General features: G+C 42.0%; 1 protein-coding gene across 1 annotated transcript in view; it reads right to left on the reverse strand.

Annotated features, from left to right (window-relative positions):
• HHATL (hedgehog acyltransferase like) overlaps nucleotides 1-18,946 on the reverse strand; it is a 44,579-nt gene extending 25,633 nt beyond the window's left edge. Inside the window, exons 1-5 of the mRNA XM_063452791.1 lie at nucleotides 18,719-18,946; nucleotides 8,969-9,108; nucleotides 8,302-8,369; nucleotides 8,092-8,205; nucleotides 7,455-7,649 (exon numbers count right to left, since the gene is read on the reverse strand). Of these exons, the coding sequence (XP_063308861.1) occupies nucleotides 7,455-7,649; nucleotides 8,092-8,205; nucleotides 8,302-8,369; nucleotides 8,969-9,074 (483 nt within the window). The 5' untranslated portion in view covers nucleotides 9,075-9,108; nucleotides 18,719-18,946. The remainder of the gene's footprint in view (nucleotides 1-7,454; nucleotides 7,650-8,091; nucleotides 8,206-8,301; nucleotides 8,370-8,968; nucleotides 9,109-18,718) is intronic.
• Between the last annotated feature and the right edge of the window lie 5,330 nt (nucleotides 18,947-24,276).

Raw genomic sequence — 24,276 nt, forward strand, 5'->3', positions numbered from 1 at the left:
GCACACAATTACCAACAGGTAACGATGTCCACCCGATTTAGGCATCACTGTAAAGTCTATTTGTAGATCGGACATGGGGAGTCCCCCCATAAACTGAACTCCTGGTGGCTTTACTGGTCCTTGTCTTGCATTATTCTTAGCACACGTTACACATCTGCGTACAATGGCCTGAGTCAAGTTGGACAATCTTGGTATGTAGAAATGTTTTCTAAGAGATTCTTCAGTACTGTCTCTCCCAGAATGTGTCCCGTTGTGATAATTTTGGACAATTTCTACCGCTAGCGATGCTGGTATAACTATTCTTCCATCTTCTAGCTGATACCACTTGTTCTCCAGATACTTTCCCGGTTCAGTCTTTAACCACTCCTCTTCTTGAGCTGTATAAACTGGAGTCCATTGGGACAGTGGAGTTGGTATAAGAGCAGCTATATGCCCTACATACTCCTGTCTTCCTGATTCAGCAGCACGCTTAGCTGCACTATCTGCCATCCGATTTCCTTTGGTTACATCACCATCTCCTCTCAGATGCGCTCGACAATGTATGATACCGACTTCTTTCGGCTCCCACACTGCTTCCAATAGTTGTAGGATTTCAGCTGCGTACTTGATTTCTTTGCCTTCTGAATTCAGTAGTCCTCTTTCTTTATACAAAGCTCCGTGGGCATGAGTGGTTAAAAACGCATACTTAGAGTCCGTATAGATATTTACTCTTAAACCTTCAGCCAATTGTAACGCTCGTGTTAGTGCTATTAATTCTGCCTTTTGTGCTGATGTTCCTTTCGCCAGTGGCCGAGCTTCTATCACCTTGTCTATTGTTGTCACTGCATATCCTGCATAGCGGATCCCTTCTTTCACATAACTACTGCCGTCGGTGTAATATTGAACATCGGGGTTCTGGATGGGAAAATCACGAAGATCTGGTCTACTTGAAAATACTTCATCCATTACTTCCAAACAATCATGTTGACTTTCAGTAGGTTGTGGCAAAAGGGTAGCTGGATTTAAGGTGTTTACAGTCTCTAAATGCACTCTTGGGTTTTCACACAACATTGCTTGATACTTGGTCATACGGCTATTACTAAACCAATGATTTCCTTTGTAATCCAACAACGTCTGTACTGCATGTGGGACTCGTACATAAAGTTCTTGACCCAGAGTGAGTTTATCGGCTTCAGCTACTAGCAGGGCGGCTGCAGCTACGGCTCTTAGACAAGGTGGAAGTCCGCTGGCCACTGCATCCAGTTGCTTAGACATGTAGGCAACAGGTCTTTGCCATGATCCCAAGTACTGTGTCAATACTCCCACAGCCATTCTTCTTTGCTCGTGTACATATAAGTAGAATGGTCGTGTGTGATCAGGTAGACCTAATGCTGGGGCACTCATCAAAGCCTTCTTCACATCTTCAAATGCCGTTTGCTGTTCTTGGGTCCATAAGAAGGGGTCGTGCTCTGTACCTTTGATGGCTGCGTACAGAGGTTTTGCTAGTATCGCATAACTGGGAATCCATATCCTACAGAAGCCTGCTGCCCCCAAGAATTCTCGCACTTGTCTTCTATTCTTGGGTATTGGTATTTGGCAGACAGCTTCTTTTCTCTCTGGCCCCATAATTCTTTGACCTTCAGAGATATGGAATCCTAGATACTTGACAGTTGGCAAACACAACTGAGCCTTCTTTCTAGACACCTTGTATCCTGCCTTCCAGAGAATGTGTAGTAGATCGTGCGTTGCTTGCTGACAGATTTCTTTTGTAACTGCTGCTATCAACAAGTCATCTACATATTGTAACAATACACACTCTCCTGGGATGGACTCGAAATCCAATAGATCTTGACTTAGGGCTGAACCAAATAGGGTAGGTGAATTTTTAAACCCTTGGGGCAGTCTTGTCCAAGTCATTTGGCGTTTTGAGCCCGTTACAGCGTTCTCCCATTGGAAAGCGAAAATACATTGACTTTCTGCGGCAATTCGGAGGCAAAAGAAGGCATCTTTGAGATCTAAGACTGTGAAGTAAGTAGCCCCGCCCGGAATTAAAGCAAGCAGGTTATATGGATTGGGTACAACTGGATGTATGCTAACAACCGCATCATTGACTGCTCTTAAGTCCTGCACAGGTCGATACTCATCTGTGCCGGGCTTTTGAACAGGCAGCAATGGGGTGTTCCAGGGGGAAGTACAGAATTTTAGGATACCATACCGTATGAACTTATCCAGATAGGATTGGATGTTCTTCTTAGCCTTCTGCGGAATGTGATATTGTCTTAGGCTCACTGGATAAACCCCATGTTTCAGTTCAATTTTTATTGGTGGAATATTGCGGGCCAGTCCTGGTGGGTTGTTCTCTGCCCAAACTCCTGGTATGTTAAACAATGTCTCATCACTCCTAGGGTTTTGGCTAGTCAACACTGTATAAAGTCGCAACTCTTCTTCCTTTGGTACGGATAAAGTCATAATACCTGAAGGTCCATTAAACTTTAAGGATGTTGTTCCATTTGGTAGGAACGTAATCTGCGCTTGTAATTTTGATAGCATATCACGTCCCAGCAATTGGACTGGACATTCAGGCATATAAAGGAATTGGTGTTTTACTACGTGGCCTCCCAATGTACAGAGTCAACTTTTAAGAACCGGTTTTTCAGCACTTCTTCCAGTTGCTCCTATCACAGTAATAGTCCTTCCAGATGGAGGAGCAACTAGATTAGTCACCACTGAATGTTCAGCACCAGTGTCGATCATGAACGCACTCCTTTTCCCCCCTATTGATACATCGACCATAGGCTCCGCTCGACCAAGGGGGATGGAGCCCGGTCGGTATCAATAGTCCTCCATGACCGTGTCAGCCAATCCTACAAAGTCCCTACCTTCTCTATCGCGAGACCTTTGCGCTGCTGGAATATACCTGTCTTCCCTAACACTTCCTCTGTTCCCATTACTCCCTCTATAACCATTACTCCCTCCGGGACCTCCTCTACCTCTCGCTCTGCCTCTAAAGTTTCCGTAGCCTGCCCTGGGTTGGTCTCTCTCGTACTGCTCTCTTTGCGGACATTCGTTCCTCCAATGCCCTTCTTCCTTGCAATACGCACACTGATCCCTACTCAAAGGCTCCCTACTCCATCTATTATTGCCTCTATCTGGGCCCCGTTTATCTACGCCTGCGATCGCTACCGCTAGCATATCAGCCTTTTTACGCATCTTGCGCTCCTCCTCTTTCTTGCTTTCTGTTTCCCTATTCATATAGACCTTATTAGCTACCTCCATTAGTTGGGAGATTGACATACCTGCAAACCCTTCTAACTTTTGTAGCTTGCGCTTAATATCTCCGTAAGCTTGGCTGACAAAGGCGGAGTTAACCATTCGGGAATTGTCTGCATCTTCCGGATTAAAGGGGGTGTACAAGCGGTACGCCTCCAATAATCGGTCATAAAAGACACTGGGCGCTTCATCGCTTTTCTGGATCACCTCAACTGTCTTCGACATGTTAATGGCTTTCTTTCCTCCGGCTTTCATGCCAGCAATTATAGCGTCTCTATAGGCTCTGAGTTGAACCATATCAGCACCATTTACGTTCCAATCGGGATCAGTGTTGGGATAATGTGTTGCGGCCCATGCTGCTGGATTAGCTTGGTTCAAAGCACGGGCTCTATCCTCTAATGCTTTAATGGCTGCTTGATTTATTCTTGTCCTTTCCTCATTGTTAAATAAAGTCATTAATAACTGCTGGCAATCAGCCCATGTCGGATTATGTGTCTGTACTATTGAGGTGAACAGATCAGTCATGGCTTGTGGTTTCTCAGTATACGAGGAATTATGGGTCTTCCAGTTTAAAAGGTCGGTAGTGGTGAAAGGGACATATACGAAGACAGGGTCAGCGTGTGCCATTTGACCTGCGGCATCGATATAAGCTGACCCGGGATTTAAGCGAAGAGGCATCTGATAGTGCTTTAATTGTTGGGCACCAGTCAACTGTCGGGTTTGGATGGGGCTACGTAGGGAAGCGTCAGTCATGGGTTCCGGTCGGGGAGATATAGGGTATGGGGATGTGGGAGGTTGGTTTTGGGAAAAGGTAGTGAATAGAACACTTCGGGCCGAGCTAGATGAAGCTTGACCGGAAGTCTGAAGTGGCGCCAAATCGGGATATTCGTTTCTAATGGGGGTGGGTTCTGGTTCCGGAAGGGGAGATTTAGTACGAGGGGGGGTGGATCCTGTACTGGAGGAGGAAGCGGAAGTGGATGAGGGTAATGAGGGAAGGGTTACAGGACTTCCTGTATTTGCGTCACTTCCTCTTACCGGAAAGTAAGGGGGCGGCAAAGGGATCTCGGACTCAGGGGGCGTGTCCAAAATGGGCCTAACACCAGCCCTAGTGGACGAACAAGTCCTAGCTACCATGAGGCGACACTGTTCCTCGTGGCATGTCCGGAGCCATTTTGGCGAGTCATTTACGGCCTGTCTCCAACAATCAATATAAGGAAACTGGCCGTAAAGTTCAGGCCTACCTGATACAGCCACGTGTAAGCGCTGTACCAGAGTTGGATCCAAACTGCCACGTGGCGGCCATGCCGCAACCAAAGTAGGCCACTCCCTAGTGCACAAAGTGACCAAACGTACAGGGGACATCTTAACCCCAAAATCACAAACTTTGAATCCCTTTTTAAAATTCTTAACCATACATCCTAAGGGATCCGGAATCGTTGACTGCGACGCGCCCATATTTAACAGTGGAACGTCGTCGACAACGATTACTATACACGCGTACTATTCAACAGTCACACCCGTTTCCTCTGGCAACAGCACCACGTGGTATGGTTACCAAGTGAAACGTACACCATAACAATAAACACTCAGGGAATTCCCGTACACACACAGCTGCTACACCAGTCACTATATAATCAATATTATGCCCTTTGGCGTAACTACACAGTCACCCACGCTATAATTCTCTATATACGAATTACCCGTCTATAACACACCCAGTAACATCGTCTTTTACAAATAGCGGTTACAGTACGGTTAGCATAGGTCAAAGCACAAGTTAAGGTCACAATACAATTATTAGTGGTTATGGTGTTAAAACATGCAATGGACGACAATGATTAGTACTTATTATACAATGTCAGTAAATATACAGGGTTATGGTACCGTGCACTATAATACAGCAACACACTATTAACACTCTCGCTAGACGGCTGAGCTCGCGCTATCTAACAAGATATACACTTTACTAAAACAATCGTTAACACCTTTACAATTCCCAACTAAACTATTGGCCAGTACCTTGAATGGACTACCTAAAACTATATACACCCGTTTTGGTTAGCCACACTGCCCAATCACCACATATACATAGCGAGCTAGAGATCCGAATTTACACAGGCGCCTCTTAGTCGCACTATACAACGAGCTAGAGATCCGAATTTACACAGGCGCCTCTTAGTCGTACTATCAAAAGTCTAGTGGGTTCCAAATTTACACGCCTTCCCACTTAGCCCAGATAGGATGAGAACTAGCGAACCGAATTTACACAGGCGCCGCTTAGTCTCCCGGTCCCTCCGACCTAGCGAACGTAATATACACCCTAGAACGCTAGTCTAGACAAGACACCGGTGTCCGGCTAGGGCTATCTTACACCAGGACCCCGCCTGACTAACCAAATCAAACGGTCTGACTAAAGAGCGTTCGATCGAGCGGTGCGCCTTCGCTCCTTCCCTCCGACAGAGGGGGCAGATACAGATTCAAAAACCCCTTTGGGCCTACCGCACAATCGGTATACCCCTAGCGGGTCCTGCCGTCTAAAACAGCAGTTATCTTACCTCCTCGTTCCTGAACCTGAGTTCACACTCATCGACGGGGACACCCCAGCACTTCTCACGTAGAGGCCGATGATCTCCTGGACAACAGACCAGTGGCGCCGAGACGAAGGGAGGTCCACGCAGAAGTTCAGGGGTGCAGCCGTAGAGAACGTGGGCAAAGATAGACCGTCTCACGCCTCTGCCTCTCAGCTACCGTTGAACGATGAGCTTCCCGGCCAATGCACCAAATGATACCGGAGAAACTGACGGAAGCCAAGCACAGAGAGATGGACACAGGTTTCTTCAGGAAGGAAGAGATTCTTTATTGGATCACCGATCGGGACTCAGAGGGACTAGCGTCACCAAAATACAGCAAAGTCTGAGTACTGAATACATAGAGTACATTCCTTATATAGCACTGTAGCTCCTCCCACAATTAACTACACCCACACATACCCTTAACCTATTTAATGAATAGAGTCTAAACTCATCCATCCGGTCTAACCACGTGGCTCATCTGATACAAAGGAGAGGGACGCGTAATTCCAGTTCTTACATTCCTGCACCTGGTCAGTACAGTGATGACAGTATCTTAGCTACGTGTTATTAACTAACTGATACTACAAACACATATACATACATATGCCTTGTGGCAATCTTAGCCTGCTAAACTTGTATTTTACTGGAATTACATCACAACACTGCATCCCTCTCTCGCACACACACACTACACCCTTCACACACAAACCGCACCTCACAGACAAAAATAGAAAAAAGGGAAAAAAAGAAAAAAAATGATACATTGAAAAAAAAAAAAACATCCTTTAAAAATAAATAATTTCAAATCGCACTCGCTTTATAAAATTAGTTACTGCGGCACTGGTGGGCAGTAAGGAATTTTTACCATCAACAAAGATACAAAAGTGGGCGGTAGGTATTAAACGGTTGGCTACCCCTGGCTTAGGGAGTATTTTGGCCAAAATAGTAAAAACCTTCAAGTAAATTCAGTTCGGCAATTTGTGGCTTAAAACGGCTCGATCACTTTGCAGGTTTTGCTTTTAGTTTAATCCTTTTTGTTCCTCTATTTTTTTTTTGGTTTTCTCTAGTTTTCTAGTTATAAATATGAAGATATTGGGACTATTTTTTTCCTCATGTGGAGTATGCTTTTTGGCAATAGGTGGAGCTTAAGTTCCATTTCAGGAAGCTTGTCTGAGCAATTTGTCTTGTTTCAAATACCTATCTGTTAGTCCAACTATTGTACAGCGCTGCGTAATATGTTGGCGCTTTATAAAGAATAATTATTTCAGTTGAGAAGCTAATCTACCCACAATCCAACAGTCAAAATAATCCCACACGAGGCAAACTGCAGACATCATGGACAGAGGAGAACAAAATGGAGGCACCCAGGTATTAAGGTGAAGGAAGTAAACATAATGAATATAACAAAGGAACGTAGGAATGGGTGTGGTGGGGGGGGGGGGGGGCAGTAATCATTATGGTCAAAGTAGAATTGAAATAAAAAAATGGAAAAAAAACATGACAGAGCTGCTTTAAATTTAAAATTCACGTTGGATTTTCTTTGAATTCCCATTTTAGTGAAGAATTCCCTTTTGAAGTTTTATAAAGAGAATTTCTCATTCTACCCAGCAGTAGTGATTCCAGAAAACATACTTGCCAGGAGCTGAACATATCGAGCCGGAAGGTCGCCAGACTACAAAGGCCAGCGGCAAAGCACAGCCATTTCTGCTTCACAAACGAGATGATGTAGAAGACAGCGCAGTGAGACAGTGTCAGCATTAAGAAGTTATTTCCCATAATGGCCAGGACCGTCAGCATCCCGTACAGCATGTAAACCCAGGACCTGTACTATAAGGAGATACATAGTAAGTCAGAATGTAACAGAGATTGTGACGCTAAACATGTGACCTAATGCCAGGTGCTCCCGTGCGTTACAAAATGAATCATCGCTCTTTGTTTCTCTATCCATCTATCTATGTATCTATGTATCTGTCTGTCTGTCTGTCTGTCTATCTGTCTGTCTATCTTTTTTTTACAAGTGCTCAATCTTTAATTTATTACATGTTAGTAAATGAGTGAGAATAATTAGTAAATTTAAATACTGCTAAAAATCATCAGTTCAGCTCAGTTTGAGTTTTATTTAATTAACGTTCTCTCTTTTATCTTTTACATTGAATTCTATACCAATTATTAAGGCTTGGCAGTAAGGTCTCCCCTGTTTGAGGTGAGTCCATAGGTGACAGAGCCCCTCCCCTGCGCAGTGTCCGTGTAACATTAGTAAGACACCCACCTGAGGGACCATCAAAGAGAAGATTTTGGCAAAAATCACATGCCCCGCAAGAGCGAAGATGATGTAATTCCGAAATGTAGTGAACCACATCACCCACTCAAAATCTGCTGCATCCTGGAGGAGACACACAAACAGAAATGGAAATTGCAATCTGGAACCTTTCGCCAAGAGATATAACCTCGACAAACAGCACAGTACATCGCGTCTTACCATTTTCCTGCCCAGGTACTGCCAGCCCGACGTGACACTCTCTCTAAATGACTTGCGATTCATGGTGTCTATGGGAAGAAAACCAAAAGTGGTAAAACCTCGACTAGTCATTTAACTGTAATGACTGATCGTATCCTGCCAACTATTTCAGCCCAAGTCCTGGATAAAAAGCATTATCTTCAGGAAATGACGAGATCACACAACAGAAAGACCGAGGCAAACAGTATAGTACAGGAATGGCTTCTATTAGGTAACTGGCAACATTGTAACTGAGGAAAGCTGCAGAGTTATTAACTAAACTTATTAATTATAAGGCCAGAGTAAACAAACTGAAAGCGTACCTGACTCAGAGAAGTTTTCAAATCAGCTACTTTGACCTTAAATGTGAAATTGACTTTGAATCCTCACTTTAGTACCTAACTCGCATACTATCTTTTTTGGTCCATTACGATTAGAGATAAATAGTTTCCGACAGATAAAACACAAATAGGAAATAAATGATCAAAATATTATATTTATCCAGAATATAGCGCATGTATACCCCGCCCCTCTCTATGACATCACAAGCCTTTCTTTCTATGGGTTAGTGGCTATTATGGCTTAGAATATGTAAGTGTTTCTAAATTCTAATCAGCCCCTAATTTATAGAAATGAATAAAAATCTTACCATTAGACACTTCGACTATTCCATTCAAGGAATAAACTAACGCGCAGGTCACAATCAGGGCGTAGAAACCCAGCTCATAGTGCGGCAATGCAGTCTTAACTCCCATGATGCCGTGTAAACTCAGTTACGAGGAACGAAATCTAGAGAGATAAAGGAAACATTCTGTTTTATATCATTTATGATTAAGGAATTTCACACCAATAAATTACACAAATTCCGTGACACCGAACAGATGTTTTATACGAACCACATTGTAAAGTAGGCGCCATTTTTACCAAATAGTTTCTAGAATAAACATACCTCGTGAGTTACTGAATGGGTACCTACTCAAATGTTTGTGCTTCAATGCTCCATGAGAGATCAAACCGTCCCTGAATCTTGTAATTACTGGGAATTACTTACTGATTGAAAACCATAAACAGCACAATAATCACTACCTTTCAGATCCAAACATAATGTCAATATATTTAAGTTATTTGTTCCTGTACATCACAGCAATATAAATCAGAAACACCGAACTTTGCGTCCCATATGGGATGTAAAATAATAAAAACACCCTTTATCTAATGTTCACGGGTTTCTTACACAGCGAGGCTTATTGACTAAATACTGAATTGTATTATAGTAAGAAACATAATTGAAAAATGAAGCCGTTTTTGATAAAAGAAAAGTTTGGAGAATTTTTCAAACTCGCTTATCTTGTCCGGAAATTATTTTTCTCTACCTAGAACAAGTGATTGTTTAATAAATAGACCCCAGGACTGGGCGTCGATTGAGCCACAATGGTTAATAAGAATAATATTTTAAACATACGCAGAGATAATTGGAGGTGGTTTATAATCTGGCCTTTTCTATGCAGATCCTTCGAAGTCCCTCGAGGTGCGCCTTGCGCTGTGAGTTTTTATGTTAGGCTACTCTGTGTTTAATTTGCAGCCTGTGACCGTACAGATAGAGTGTTTATCAGAGAGTCCATCCTAACCTTCTCTCTGACAGTGAAACCCGAGAGGCCAGCGACTGCTGCACTAGCAGATAAGTGGGACATACAGGCCTTCTCGTCCCTCTCTGAATATTTCTGGCAGGGATCAGATGACAGAGAGCCAGTGGATGGGAGCGAACTAAAGACTCCCAAAGTTTAGTGCCATTGATATGTATTTCTGTGATAAAATACCGAGAATAAACTAATGTCCAAGACCAAGATTTAGAACCAGAAGGATTAAAAATACACACGTTCTGTATGAACTGCCCTTTGGCTTTGGCCTATTGATGGCGAATACTGAACAAATAACAGAATTTAGTGAGAGTGATACTCTAAATGTTATACATCATTATGTGGGAATGTCTGGGAAATAAACGTTCCATGATAGTGTTCTAAATGATAATGAGAAGCAGAAATATGATTTCATTTCTCCTCTTTCCTGTCTGCTTTCTCCGTGCTAACTGTCAGTGGTAAAGGACAGAACTTATTACAATGAAAGAGAAAAAGCAACGTCCACACCTGGTAGTTAAAGTGATATCCTGTTACTTATCACCCGTTAATAGCAACAACGTTTCAGCTAATTGTCAACGTTTCAAGCAGAGACTGGCATAAAGGATTATCACTTACACTATCAGGTGTGCTGGACTGTTTCTTCTCTTTCGTGATATTGGACCGGATTGGACCGGAACCGGAGTCCTCTGCGCCAATCTTTTGGTGAGTGCTGCCCATAAAATTATCATTTAGTAGAACTATTCTCCACTATATCCCCTAACCCCACCATAACAGCCCTCTCCACCCACCACAGCTCCTCTCCTCCAATTAGAGCCCCTATTCCCACACCGCAATCACTACCCTCCCACTACTGCCACTGTATCCCCACCACTGCCACTATCCATGCTCCACAGCCCCTACCCCCCAAACTACAGCCCATGTCCTCCCACTACAGCCCCTATCCCCCCACCCAATTCTAGAGGTACAGAACTGTCTACATTGCATTCCGTGCTTTCATTTCACTGAAATTAAGGGCCTAGCCAAAAAATAAACAGGTCACGTTATGCTATTGCAATAGTGTGTTGTGCACCTAAGAAAAGTACATGTGCTTAAATATTATAAAATTGTATTGCCTACAATAAGTGAAAAAATGCAAAAATTGCATACAAAAAAGACACTACAGGCAGTGGTGTATCCTGGTTTTGTGCTGACGTCATATTCCGGCTCCCAGCCTCACTCTGCGGCGCGCGAGGGAGCTGAGCAGACAGCTCAGAGGAAGAGCTCCCTCGCAGCCGCCCGCCAACGCCGCCCGACCGCTCAGCAGCCCGCCGGCATGTCTGTTAGCCGCAAGGCTAACAAGACATTTGCCTTGGGCGTTTGATGGCGGCTTTTTTTGCCACTACCTGCAAAATGCCGCCCAAGGCAAATGCCTTGTTTGCCTCGCGGCTAAAACGTCCCTGACTACAGGCATCAAACAACTTTAGCTTAATGAAGCATTTTTGGTGTGTCTATCATGCCCCATGCAGTCTCACTGCTCGGTTCTCTGCCATTTAGGAGTTAAATCTCTTTGCTTGGATATATAGTCATGGGAAATAGACATTACACCCTCTTTGAATTCTATGGTGTTACATATCAGGATATAAAAACAATCACTCTGTTCCTTAGAATGTCTTAAATTAGATTGCTCTCCATTTTTTCATTTTTTTATTTATTGAGTGGGTTATTCAAGGGATGTACCCTGTATGTGAGATACTCCTATGTCTATGGACCTGTAGGTCCGAAACGCGTTAGGTATTTAGTGTGGATTCTGAGCGCTTGCAGTGGCGTTATTTCTATCTTTGGTTTTTCTTTAAAATTAGGCAAATACATCTTTAGGTGAACACAAGTGTCATGATTTATTTAACAAAAATAAAGCCAAAATGTAGAAACCATGTGTGAAAAAATGAGTACACCTTATGATTCAATAGCTTGTAGAACCATCTTTAGCAGCAATAACTTGAAGTAATCGTTTTCTGTATGACTTTATCAGTCTTGCACATCGTTGTGGAGGAATTTTGGCCCACTCTTCTTCACAACGTTGCTTCAGTTCATTGAGGTTTGCAGGTATTTGTTTATACACAGTTCTCTTAAGGTCCCACCACAGCATTTTAATCGTGTTGATGTCTGGACTTTAACTGGGCCATTGCAACACTTTGATTGTTTTTTTGTAGCCATTCTAGATTTCATGGTGTGATTGGAATCATTGTATTGACTCATTTTCGGCCAATCTATAGCTGTCGGACAGATGGCCTCACATCTGACTCTAGAATACTTTTGTATACAGAAGAGATCATGGTCGACTCAATGATTGCAAGGTTCCTTGGTCCCGTGGCTGCAATACAAGTCCAAACCATCAATCTTCCACCACCATGCTCGACAGTTGTTACGAGGTGTTTATGCTGATATGGTGTGTTGGATTTTCGACAAACGTGGTGCTGTGAATTATGGCCAACTATCTCCGCTATTGTCTTGTTTGTCCAAAGGACATTGTTCCAAAAGTCCAGCGGTTTGTTGTGATACAAGTTTACAAACCCAAGCAGTGCTGCCATGTTTTTTTTAGAGAGAAGATACATTTTCTTGGCAACACTTCTATACCTTCTACACTTTTGAATAATCTTTCTCGCTGTAGAAAGATGGACTATAAATTGTTTGGAAATGGCTTTGTAACCCTTCCCAGTTTGATGGGCAGCAAGAATTGCTTCTCTAAGGTCAGATGTCTTTCCTACTTGGCATTGTGTTAACACACACCTGAATGAGCCTCCAGACAAACAAACTGCTAAAACTTTGGCTTTTAGAGAGGTGATCACACTTGCTGATGATCAATTAATCAAAGGCATGCGATAAGCAGCACCTGTCTGCTACTTATCCTCTTAATTCCTTTGGAAGCAGTAAGGGTGCACTTAATTTTGCACACATGTATTCTCCATTTTGGCTTTATTTTTGTTAAATAAATCATGACACATCATAATATGTCGCGTGTTGTTCATCTGACGTTATATTTACCTAATCTTAAGACCTGCTAAGGAACAGATGATTATGTAAAACCATGGAATTCAAAGAAGGTGTACTTTCTTTTTCCCATGACTGTATCAGACACTGTGTGGGGAGGGAGAGGGTCTACACATACTGGAATATTTCAGACACTGCATGGGGAGGCAGGGGGTTTGCACAAACTGGGACACATCAGACACTGCGCGAGGAGATAGGGTGTCTACACATACTGGGATGTAAACTACAAAAACATTTATGGTAAATGGCTATATATTCTAAAAGAGAACATAAAACGGAAATAGTGGAATACAGTTAAAAGTTATATAGATGCGCTGTTACTCAATGCACTCACAGAATGGAGGTGTTAACATCGCTAAAAGTGCGCCTCCACCGATGATGATGGGGGGCTATTAACCCACACCTTGGTCAAAGTATATTGCTTGAAAGCAGGACTCCAGATGAAAGGTAAAAAAATGCGGCTTTATTATAAATAAAAGGTGAACAATCACCAATGTAATAAAATGCAAGGTACGGTCCTACGCGTTTCATCCAACAACTTAGGAATTCCTCGGGGACCTTGAAATCAATATATGTAACAATAGCATACAAAATAAAATAAAGCAGCCTAACCATTCCAACCCGCAAGTCCTCTTAAATAGGGCTAGTCCCTAAGTCCATTGGTGGTTTCTTCGGCGTGTTTCTTCCATCGTTATCTGGTCACTGAAATCACCTGTGGATCTCTCATCTTCCTTCTTTCCAGCTGGTGCACGAACGACTGTTAGAAACCGGAACCAAAAGTGCGTTCCATTCAACACTTCCGTGCATTCCATTCATGGGTACAAGAACCCCTGTATTAAAACACAATAAATGTATACAAGCACTCCTTCAAACACCAACACTGTACATTACACTATAGCGCCAGTAAATGCGGCAGCGCTGTACAGATATGCAACCTAGAAATTTTGACTTGGGATGCTTTGGAAAAAAACTGAAATATTAAGGGCGCCCTGAACATAAAAAGTTTGCAAACCACTGCTGTGAGAGATATGAATTGTATTACTAGCATTACTATATATTATCACCTAATGTTATCACTTGGGAGTAATTACAATGCTCTTTAGCAGATCTACACTAAGAACCCACCAGAGGTCGTACTTTCTGTCAGCTGACCCTCCAGTGGAACGCACGGCCATATTGGTTCTTATACCCATGAATGAAACGCACTTTTGGTTCCGGTTTCTAACAGTCGTCCGTGCACCAGCTGGAACGAAGGAGGATGAGAGATCCACAGGTGATTTCAGTGACCGGATAATGATGGAAGAAACACGCCCACAGAACCACCTATCCACTTAGGGACTAGCCCTATTTAAGAGGACTTGCGGGTGGGAATGGTTAGGCTGCTTTATTTTATTTTGTATGCTATTGTTACATATATTGATTTCAAGGTCCCTGAGGAATTCCTAAGTTGTTGGATGAAACGCATAGGACCGTACCTTGCATTTTATTACATTGGTGATTGTTCACCTTTTATTTATAATAAAGCCGCATTTTTTTACCATTCATCTGGAGTCCTGCTTTCGAGCAATATACTTTGACCGAGGTGTGGGTTAATAGCCCCCCATCATCATCGGTGGAGGCGCACTTTTAGCGATGTTAACACCTCCATTCTGTGAGTGCATTGAGTAACAGCGCATCTATATAACTTTTAACTGTATTCCACTATTTCCGTTTTATGTTCTCTTTTAGATTATATAGCCGTATCCCATATGTTTTTGTTGTTCATATTGATGTTGTTCTGGTTGATGTGAGATTACCATCTGGGAGGTGATCAGTGGGAGGTTGTCCTGTTTAATATTACTATAATTTATATGATATGCTTTTCACACTATTCACACGTTTAATGTTGGGGTGATAGCTTTTTTTCTACATACTGGAATATATCAGATACTGTACGGGGAGGTAGAGGGTGTACACATACTAGGATATACCAGACACTGTGCAGGGAGGCAGGGAGTCTACACATACTGGGATATATCAGACACTTTGCGGGGAGATAGGGGGTCTACACATACCAAGATATATCAGACACTGGGGGTCTACACATACTGGGATATTTCAGACACTGAGCTGCATGGGAAGGTAGGGGGTCTCCTCATCCTGAGATATACCAGACACTGGGCAGGGAGGTAGGGGGTCTACACATACTGGGATTAATCAGACACTGCATGGGTGTGATATATCAGACACTGTGCAGGAAGGCAGGGTATCTACACATACTGGGATATATCAGACACTGCGCAGGAAGGTAGGGGATCTACACATACTGGGATATATCAGACACTGCGCAGGAAGGTAGGGGATCTACACATACTGGGATATATCAGACACTGCGCAGGAAGGTAGGGGATCTACACATACTGGGATATATCAGACACTGTGCAGGAAGGCAGGGGATCTACACATACTGGAATATATCAGACACTGTGCAGGGAGGCAAGGGGTTGACACATACTGGGATATATCAGACACTGTGTGGGAAGTCAGGGGTCTACACATACTGGGATATATCAGACAGGGGAGGCGGGGGTCTACACATCCTGGTATATATTAGATACGGCATGGGAAGGTAGGGGGCTACACATCCTGGGATATATCAGACACTGCGCAGGGAGATATCCACAGACTGGGATATATCATACACTGTGTGGGGAGGTAGGGGATCTACACATGCCAGGATATATCAGACACTGCGTGGGGAGGTACGGGATCTACACATACTGGGATATATCAGACACTGCGCAGGGAGATATCCACAGACTGGGATATATCAGACACTGCGCGGGGAGGTACGGGATCTACACATAATAGGATATATCAGACACTGTACGGAGAGGTAGGGGGTCTACACATACTGGGATATATCAGACACTGTACGGAGAGGTAGGGGGTCTACACATACTGGGATATATCAGACACTGTGCAGGGAGGCAGGGGGTCTACACATACTGGGATATATCAGACACTGTGCGGGGAGGTAGGGGGTTTACACAGAATAGGATATATCAGACACTGTGCTGCGTGGGGAGGCAGGGGATCTACACATACTGGAATATATCAGACACTGTGCGGGGAGGTAGGGGGTATACACATACTGGGATACATCAGACACTGCATGGGTAGGTAGGGGATCTACATATACTGGGATATATAAGACACTGTACGGGGAGGTAGGGGGTCTACACATACTGGGATATATCAGACACTGTACGGGGAGGTAGGGGGTCTACACATACTTGTATATATAAGACACTGTACGGAGAGGTAGGGGGTCTACACATACTGGGATATACAAGACACTGCGCAGGGAGGTACGGGGGCTACTAGAATCCTGTCCATTGCCCGAGGTTGGATTGCATTTTGAAACTTCAATTTAAGTCTGACTATTAGAATAGGACTTCAAACGTCAATCCGTGATACACATACATGGACTGATGTTTAATACTTTGAGTTTCAAAGTGTAATAAAGTAGGTAACTAATGAAATAGTTGTTGATACATGGTATCGACTGCCAGTAGATAAACGTGTATACCAAGCATGAGAGACATTGTAAATACAATTCACATTTCCACTTAGCTGATAGCAGACACACTAAAATAATTAGCAGGCTTTTAAAGCTTGCTTCTCCTGTGTGAGCCGTGATGTCCTTGGGAGGACACATTGGGGCATTCTACTACGGTGGTTAGTGAATTCGAAGACCTGGGACAGTGTGCAATGCCAGCAATGCGAGTGAGAATAGCTCATTCAGCTGCATCGCTTTCCAATTATAGCTCAATCCTGGGATCTCCAGCCGCAGTGCTAAGTGAGAGACTGCAGTCACCTCAACACCCAGCGAGAGAGAGAAAGCATGCACCTACTGTACTGCAAAAACAGCAACTCCTGTATTACAGCAAACACGCAACTCCCGTATTACAGCAAACACGCAACTCCTGTATTACAGCAAACATGCAAACACGCAACTCCTGTATTACAGCAAACACGCAACTCCTGTATTACAGCAAACATGCAAACACGCAACTCCTGTATTACAGCAAACACGCAACTCCTGTATTACAGCAAACACGCATCTCCTGTATTACAGCAAACACACAACTCATGTATTACAGCAAACATGCATCTCCTGTATTACAGCAAACACGCAACTCCTGTATTACAGCAAACACGCAACTCCTGTATTACAGCAAACACGCAACTCCTGTATTACAGCAAACACGCATCTCCTGTATTCCTGCAAACATGCAACTCCTGTATTGCAACAAACACGCATCTCCTGTATTACAGCAAACATGCAACTCCTGTATTACAGCAAACATGCAACTCCTGTATTGCAACAAACACGCATCTCCTGTATTACAGCAAACACGCAACTCCTGTATTACAGCAAACATGCAACTCCTGTATTACAGCAAACACGCAACTCCTGTATTACAGCAAACACGCAACTCCTGTATTACAGCAAACACGCAACTCCTGTATTACTGCAAACACGCAACTCCTGTATTACAGCAAACACGCAACTCCTGTATTACAGCAAACACGCAACTCCTGTATTACAGCAAACACGCAACTCCTGTATTACAGCAAACACGCAACTCCTGTATTACTGCAAACACGCAACTCCTGTATTAAAGCAAACACGCATCTCCTGTATTACAGCAAACACGCATCTCCTGTATTACAGCAAACACGCAACTCCTGTATTACAGCAAACACGCATCTCCTGTATTACAGCAAACACGCATCTCCTGTATTACAGCAAACATGCATCTCCTGTATTACTGCAAACATGCAACTCCTGTATTACAGCAAACACGCAACTCCTGTATTACAGCAAACATGCAACTCCTGTATTACAGCAAACATGCAACTCCTGTATTACAGCAAACACGCAACTCATGTATTACAGCAAACATGCAAACACGCAACTCCTGTATTACAGCAAACATGCAAACACGCAACTCCTGTAGTACAGCAAACATGCAACTCCTGTATTACAGCAAACACGCAACTCCTGTATTACAGCAAACACGCAACTCCTGTATTACAGCAAACATGCAAACACGCATCTCCTGTATTACAGCAAACATGCATCTCCTGTATTACTGCAAACATGCAACTCCTGTATTACAGCAAACACGCAACTCCTGTATTACAGCAAACATGCAACTCCTGTATTACAGCAAACACACAACTCATGTATTACAGCAAACATGCAACTTACATATATAATGCATATACATATACATACATACACACACACACACACACACACACATATTAGTATGCATTTGTTGTTTATTTTGCCTTGCGTTATAGGTTTGCATGTTTTAGCCCTTACAAAAACCTTTGCCCCCCTGGCTGTTTTGCAATATGGCACTGACAGGGTTAATCCAGATCTCATCCATTATAACAGAATTAGTCACTGGGTAGAATAGGGAATCCTTCAGATATGAAAAGTTGTAGTATTGTCTTTATTTTAAATAAAATCTTGGTCTGTTTGCTCATTAAATGCCAGGCATGTGAGCTGTGGGCTGGGCATGATGGGAGTTAGAGGATGCCTTTGCTGAGGTGGGATCATTGGGGGCTGTCACTGTCTGAGGAGAAGCTGAGATCCAACAGATTCAGGGATTTGCAATTCAAATAGAAATGGCAAACAATGTACCAATTCACACAATCTGTGGGTTTCACTCACTGACCTTGTACACAGCAGAGGGGGGCTCCAGCAAGCAGCAGGGATTGGGGGGGATTCACAGTCCTGTAGAGACAGAGGAGGAAGACATACATGGATAATCCATCTGTCCAGCAAGTGGAGAAGTGATCTGTCCTTGGAGTGAAGTTGTGTCCTCTGCAGGATGGGCTGGATTGGAACTGTCTGTCAGCACAGGCTGGGATTCAGGACTGCCAACACTTTCCCAGATACTGCTTTATATCAGACACAGAGCAAAGATGCATTTATTGGAGTTCAATGACAAACTCCTGGGGAGATCTGCAGTTTACAAAAAATGCTAAGTACACCTGTTAGCGCTATATTAATAAAATATACATACACTGTATACCTACTGCACTTACTGTACCTCCCTCTACTGGAATGTAACCTGTAACGTGCTGAGTACACCTGTTAGCTCTATATAAATAAAATATACACACACTGTATACCTACTGCACTTACTGTACCTCCCTCTACTGTAATGTAACCTGTAAAGTGCTGAGTACACCTGTTAGCGCTATATAAATAAAATATATACACTGTATACCTACTGCACTTACTGTACCTCCCTCTACTGTAATGTAACCTGTAAAGTGCTGAGTACACCTGTTAGCTCTATATAAATAAAATATACATACACTGTATACCTACTGCACTTGCTGTACCTCCCTCTACTGTAATGTAACCTGCAAAGTGCTGAGTACAGCTGTTAGTGCTATATCAATAAAATATACATACTCTGTATACCTACTGCACTTACTGTACCTCCCTCTACTGTAATGTAACCTGTAAAGTGCTGAGTACACCTGTTAGTGCTATATAAATAAAACATACATACACTGTATACCTACTGCACTTACTGTACCTCCCTCTACTGTAATGTAACCTGTAAAGTGCTGAGTACACCTGTTAGCGCTATATAAATAAAATATATACACTGTATACCTACTGCACTTACTGTACCTCCCTCTACTGTAATGTAACCTGTAAAGTGCTGAGTACACCTGTTAGCTCTATATAAATAAAATATACATACACTGTATACCTACTGCACTTACTGTACCTCCCTCTACTGTAATGTAACCTGCAAAGTGCTGAGTACAGCTGTTAGTGCTATATCAATAAAATATACATACACTGTATACCTACTGCACTTACTGTACCTCCCTCTACTGTAATGTAACCTGTAAAGTGCTGAGTACACCTGTTAGCGCTATATAAATAAAATATACATACACTGTATACCTACTGCACTTACTGTACCTCCATCTACTTAATGTAACCTGTAAAGTGCTGAGTACACCTGTTAGCGCTATATAAATAAAATATACATACACTGTATACCTTCTGCACTTACTGTACCTCCCTCTACTGTAATGTAACCTGTAAAGTGCTGAGTACACCTGTTAGCGCTATATAAATAAAATATACACACACCGTATACCTACTGCACTTACTGTACCTCCCTCTACTGTAATGTAACCTGTAAAGTGCTGAGTACACCTGTTAGCGCTATATAAATAAAATATACATACACTGTATACCTACTGCACTTACTGTACCTCCATCTACTGTAATGTAACCTGTAAAGTGCTGAGTACACCTGTTAGCGCTATATAAATAAAATATACATACACTGTATACCTACTGCACTTACTGTACCTCCCTCTACTGTAATGTAACCTGTAAAGTGCTGAGTACACCTGTTAGCGCTATATAAATAAAATATACATACACTGTATACCTACTGCACTTACTGTACCTCCATCTACTGTAATGTAACCTGTAAAGTGCTGAGTACACCTGTTAGCGCTATATAAATAAAATATACATACACTGTATACCTACTGCACTTACTGTACCTCCCTCTACTGTAATGTAACTTGTAAAGTGCTGAGTACACCTGTTAGCGCTATATAAATAAAATATACATACACTGTATACCTACTGCACTTACTGTACCTCCATCTACTGTAATGTAACCTGTAAAGTGCTGAGTACACCTGTTAGCGCTATATAAATAAAATATACATACACTGTATACCTACTGCACTTACTGTACCTCCCTCTACTGTAATGTAACCTGTAAAGTGCTGAGTACACCTGTTAGCACTATATAAATAAAATATACATACACTGTATACCTACTGCACTTACTGTACCTCCATCTACTGTAATGTAACCTGTAAAGTGCTGAGTACACCTGTTAGCGCTATATAAATAAAATATACATACACTGTATACCTACTGCACTTACTGTACCTCCATCTACTGTAATGTAACCTGTAAAGTGCTGAGTACACCTGTTAGTGCTATATAAATAAAATATACACACACTGTATACCTACTGCACTTACTGTACCTCCCTCTACTGTAATGTAACCTGTAAAGTGCTGAGTACACCTGTTAGCGCTATATAAATAAAATATACATACACTGTATACCTACTGCACTTACTGTACCTCCATCTACTGTAATGTAACCTGTAAAGTGCTGAGTACACCTGTTAGCGCTATATAAATAAAATATACATACACTGTATACCTACTGCACTTACTGTACCTCCCTCTACTGTAATGTAACCTGTAAAGTGCTGAGTACACCTGTTAGCGCTATATAAATAAAATATACATACACTGTATACCTACTGCACTTACTGTACCTCCATCTACTGTAATGTAACCTGTAAAGTGCTGAGTACACCTGTTAGCGCTATATAAATAAAATATACATACACTGTATACCTACTGCACTTACTGTACCTCCATCTACTGTAATGTAACCTGTAAAGTGCTGAGTACACCTGTTAGCGCTATATAAATAAAATATACACACACTGTATACCTACTGCACTTACTGTACCTCCCTCTACTGTAATGTAACCTGTAAAGTGCTGAGTACACCTGTTAGCACTATATAAATAAAATATACATACACTGTATACCTACTGCACTTACTGTACCTCCCTCTACTGTAATGTAACCTGTAAAGTGCTGAGTACACCTGTTAGTGCTCTATAAATAATATATACATACAAATAATGCAATGGACAATGGCATAACATTTATTGTAAAAATTATTATTTTTTTGTTTCCCTTCTTACAATGCAAGTCATTTTAGAGATATTAAGTACATTGTTACTCTTTTTGTTCTAAGTTCTGTATCGCCCTTTGTTTTACTGGTTGAATAAAGACCATCTCGCTTTTCCCTGTTGAGTCCAGATATCTCTTCGTTTTTTCTCTTGCAGGGTTCTTGGCAGCAGAGAACGTACGTAGATGAGGCAGGATTCTGCACTATACAATCAACAATAATTGTGAATGTGGAGGCCTTGTTTAATGTGAATCTTGTGTTATCGTATGACAGGAGTGGAGTCGAATTGTGGTAATGTAGGTCACTGTGTGGCAGAGAAGGTGCATCTCAAAACAGGGCCATCATTGTTTGCAGTAGAAGTCATTCCATCCATCAGATTGTAAATTACATTTGATAGTCCTGAAACCAAACCTCTAATGAGTGAGATTGCTCAAACTGTACAGAATCTTCGTACGATTCCCACCAAAAAAAGAAACGTCTATATACCGATGTTACACAGTATTCCGCTTTTTCTGCCAATCAGTATGTTCTCAAATACTTTTTGAAATGTCTGTGCCGGCTTTGTGATCCTTGCCCACCCAACTCAAGCTGCTTTCGACCCACAATCATCATGAAGAGTTAGATGGAACTCTCTGGGTCACTTACCACCAGTGTGACCAGGTATGCTTCAAGTACTTAATAAAAACAAAACGGAAAAAGCTGCGAAAGCCCATTAAAACTTGGAAGTTTCCATCTTCATATGATTTAATTGAACCCTCCTGGATCCGGACTGCCTTTTTGGGTGGGATAAGTCTGATATATAAATTATACAGGTTCTGTTTGTAATGGCACAAGTGAGCAAAAACATTTTTAAAACTTAGCAAGAACTCCCCGAAGAGCAAGCTACTGAGTTTCTCTAAGGTTTTGTCCATTCTCAGCGTTCATATTTTGTTTTTAATTCTCAGGATGTGTATAAGGCTAATACAGTAAAGGAAAGATGTGTATATCTGTGAAATAGGCGCTTTATATAATATAGAAACAGATGTAGTCAGATAGCAGCTACCACCAAAATAGGATCCCTTTATCCTAATATAAACTAACAACCAACAAAGTAAACACCAATCCCTCACACAGTGGTGAACTGGTGCTCAGAGGTGGAGCGCTTAAATCATACACTTACCCCTCGGGGTTAAGGAGAGGTGTGTAATAATGTTAGAGTCCTAGATGGTATACAAAAAGTGCAAATATAGGGTAATATTGTATAACAAATATACTTTATAAGTCTCTAATAGGAGCGCACTCACATGATTCAGAGCCTATGGGTGATCGGCTCTGATCTTGAAGGCAGACGTGTACTTTGAGGTGACACACACCTATCTTGCGTGGATAATAACCTCAGAAACAAAAAGAATAAGGAGAACAGGGAAGCAAGATCGACCCTGGTGTAAAGACCTTCAATAAATTCGGCAAATGCAATAAAAAATACAGGTAATTGCTCACCTTCTGATGAGCCTATAACTTGGCTCTCAGTATATACGTAGATATATCAATTCAGGGTGATATTAGCCCTTCTTGTCAGCAGTAAACAGAATTCCTCCGAACCAGCTTGTAGTAAAATTTAAAACATTTATTTCAATAAAATATACATACATACAAATGATGCTGGCATAGGGAAATCCACCAAAACGCGTTTCGCTGATTAAATTCAGCTTTCTCAATTGGTAATTCGCTTCCTGCTGTGTGTAGTTTAAATATGTCCCGCATTCCCACTATTGGTGGGTCAGGCTGATTGATGGTCCAATCACACGCCGCTATTACCCCGCCTGTCAGGTGGTATCGACGGTGCGTGATCTGTCCCCCTTGTGATGTCATCACGCACCATACGTCGTGTGGATGACAGCACTTCTGGGACCTCAATCCTGTGTTCTTCCGAATCCGGAACTAGAAAAACTTCCGGCGCTCACGAGTGACGTCTCTTCGTCAACTGATCTTTAATATTGTAGCTGAGAGTCCTGTGCCCTCTTATGAACAGTGGCCATCTTAGTTTCTGGCAAAGTCCGTTTTCCCCATATTGTGGACTAATACACAATAACTCATAAACGAGCATACAAACAAAATGAGGATATAATAAAAAATAAATAAAAAATGGGAGACAGAACAATACAAAGTTATAAAAAATTATAAAAAATTATTATGATGATGTTAATCCATTCTTAATGGTGCCTAGAGTCAAGTAGCTAGTACATATAAAAATAGAGAATATGGATATAGTAGTATCGGCCGACGACCTCGTGTTATGAATATCATATAAAATTGTAAAGTATAAAATATAAATTAAACTCAATATTGTGAAATATGTTATAAACATCATTACAGCGGGGGCATTTTCCCAATGCCCACCCACTGTTCGATGTTAACAATTACACAATGTATATATAACATATACATCGATGAAAATCCAAAAATTTTTAAAAATAG

The sequence above is a fragment of the Pelobates fuscus genome, chromosome 4, assembly GCF_036172605.1.
Source record: "Pelobates fuscus isolate aPelFus1 chromosome 4, aPelFus1.pri, whole genome shotgun sequence".
Lineage (NCBI taxonomy): Eukaryota > Metazoa > Chordata > Amphibia > Anura > Pelobatidae > Pelobates > Pelobates fuscus.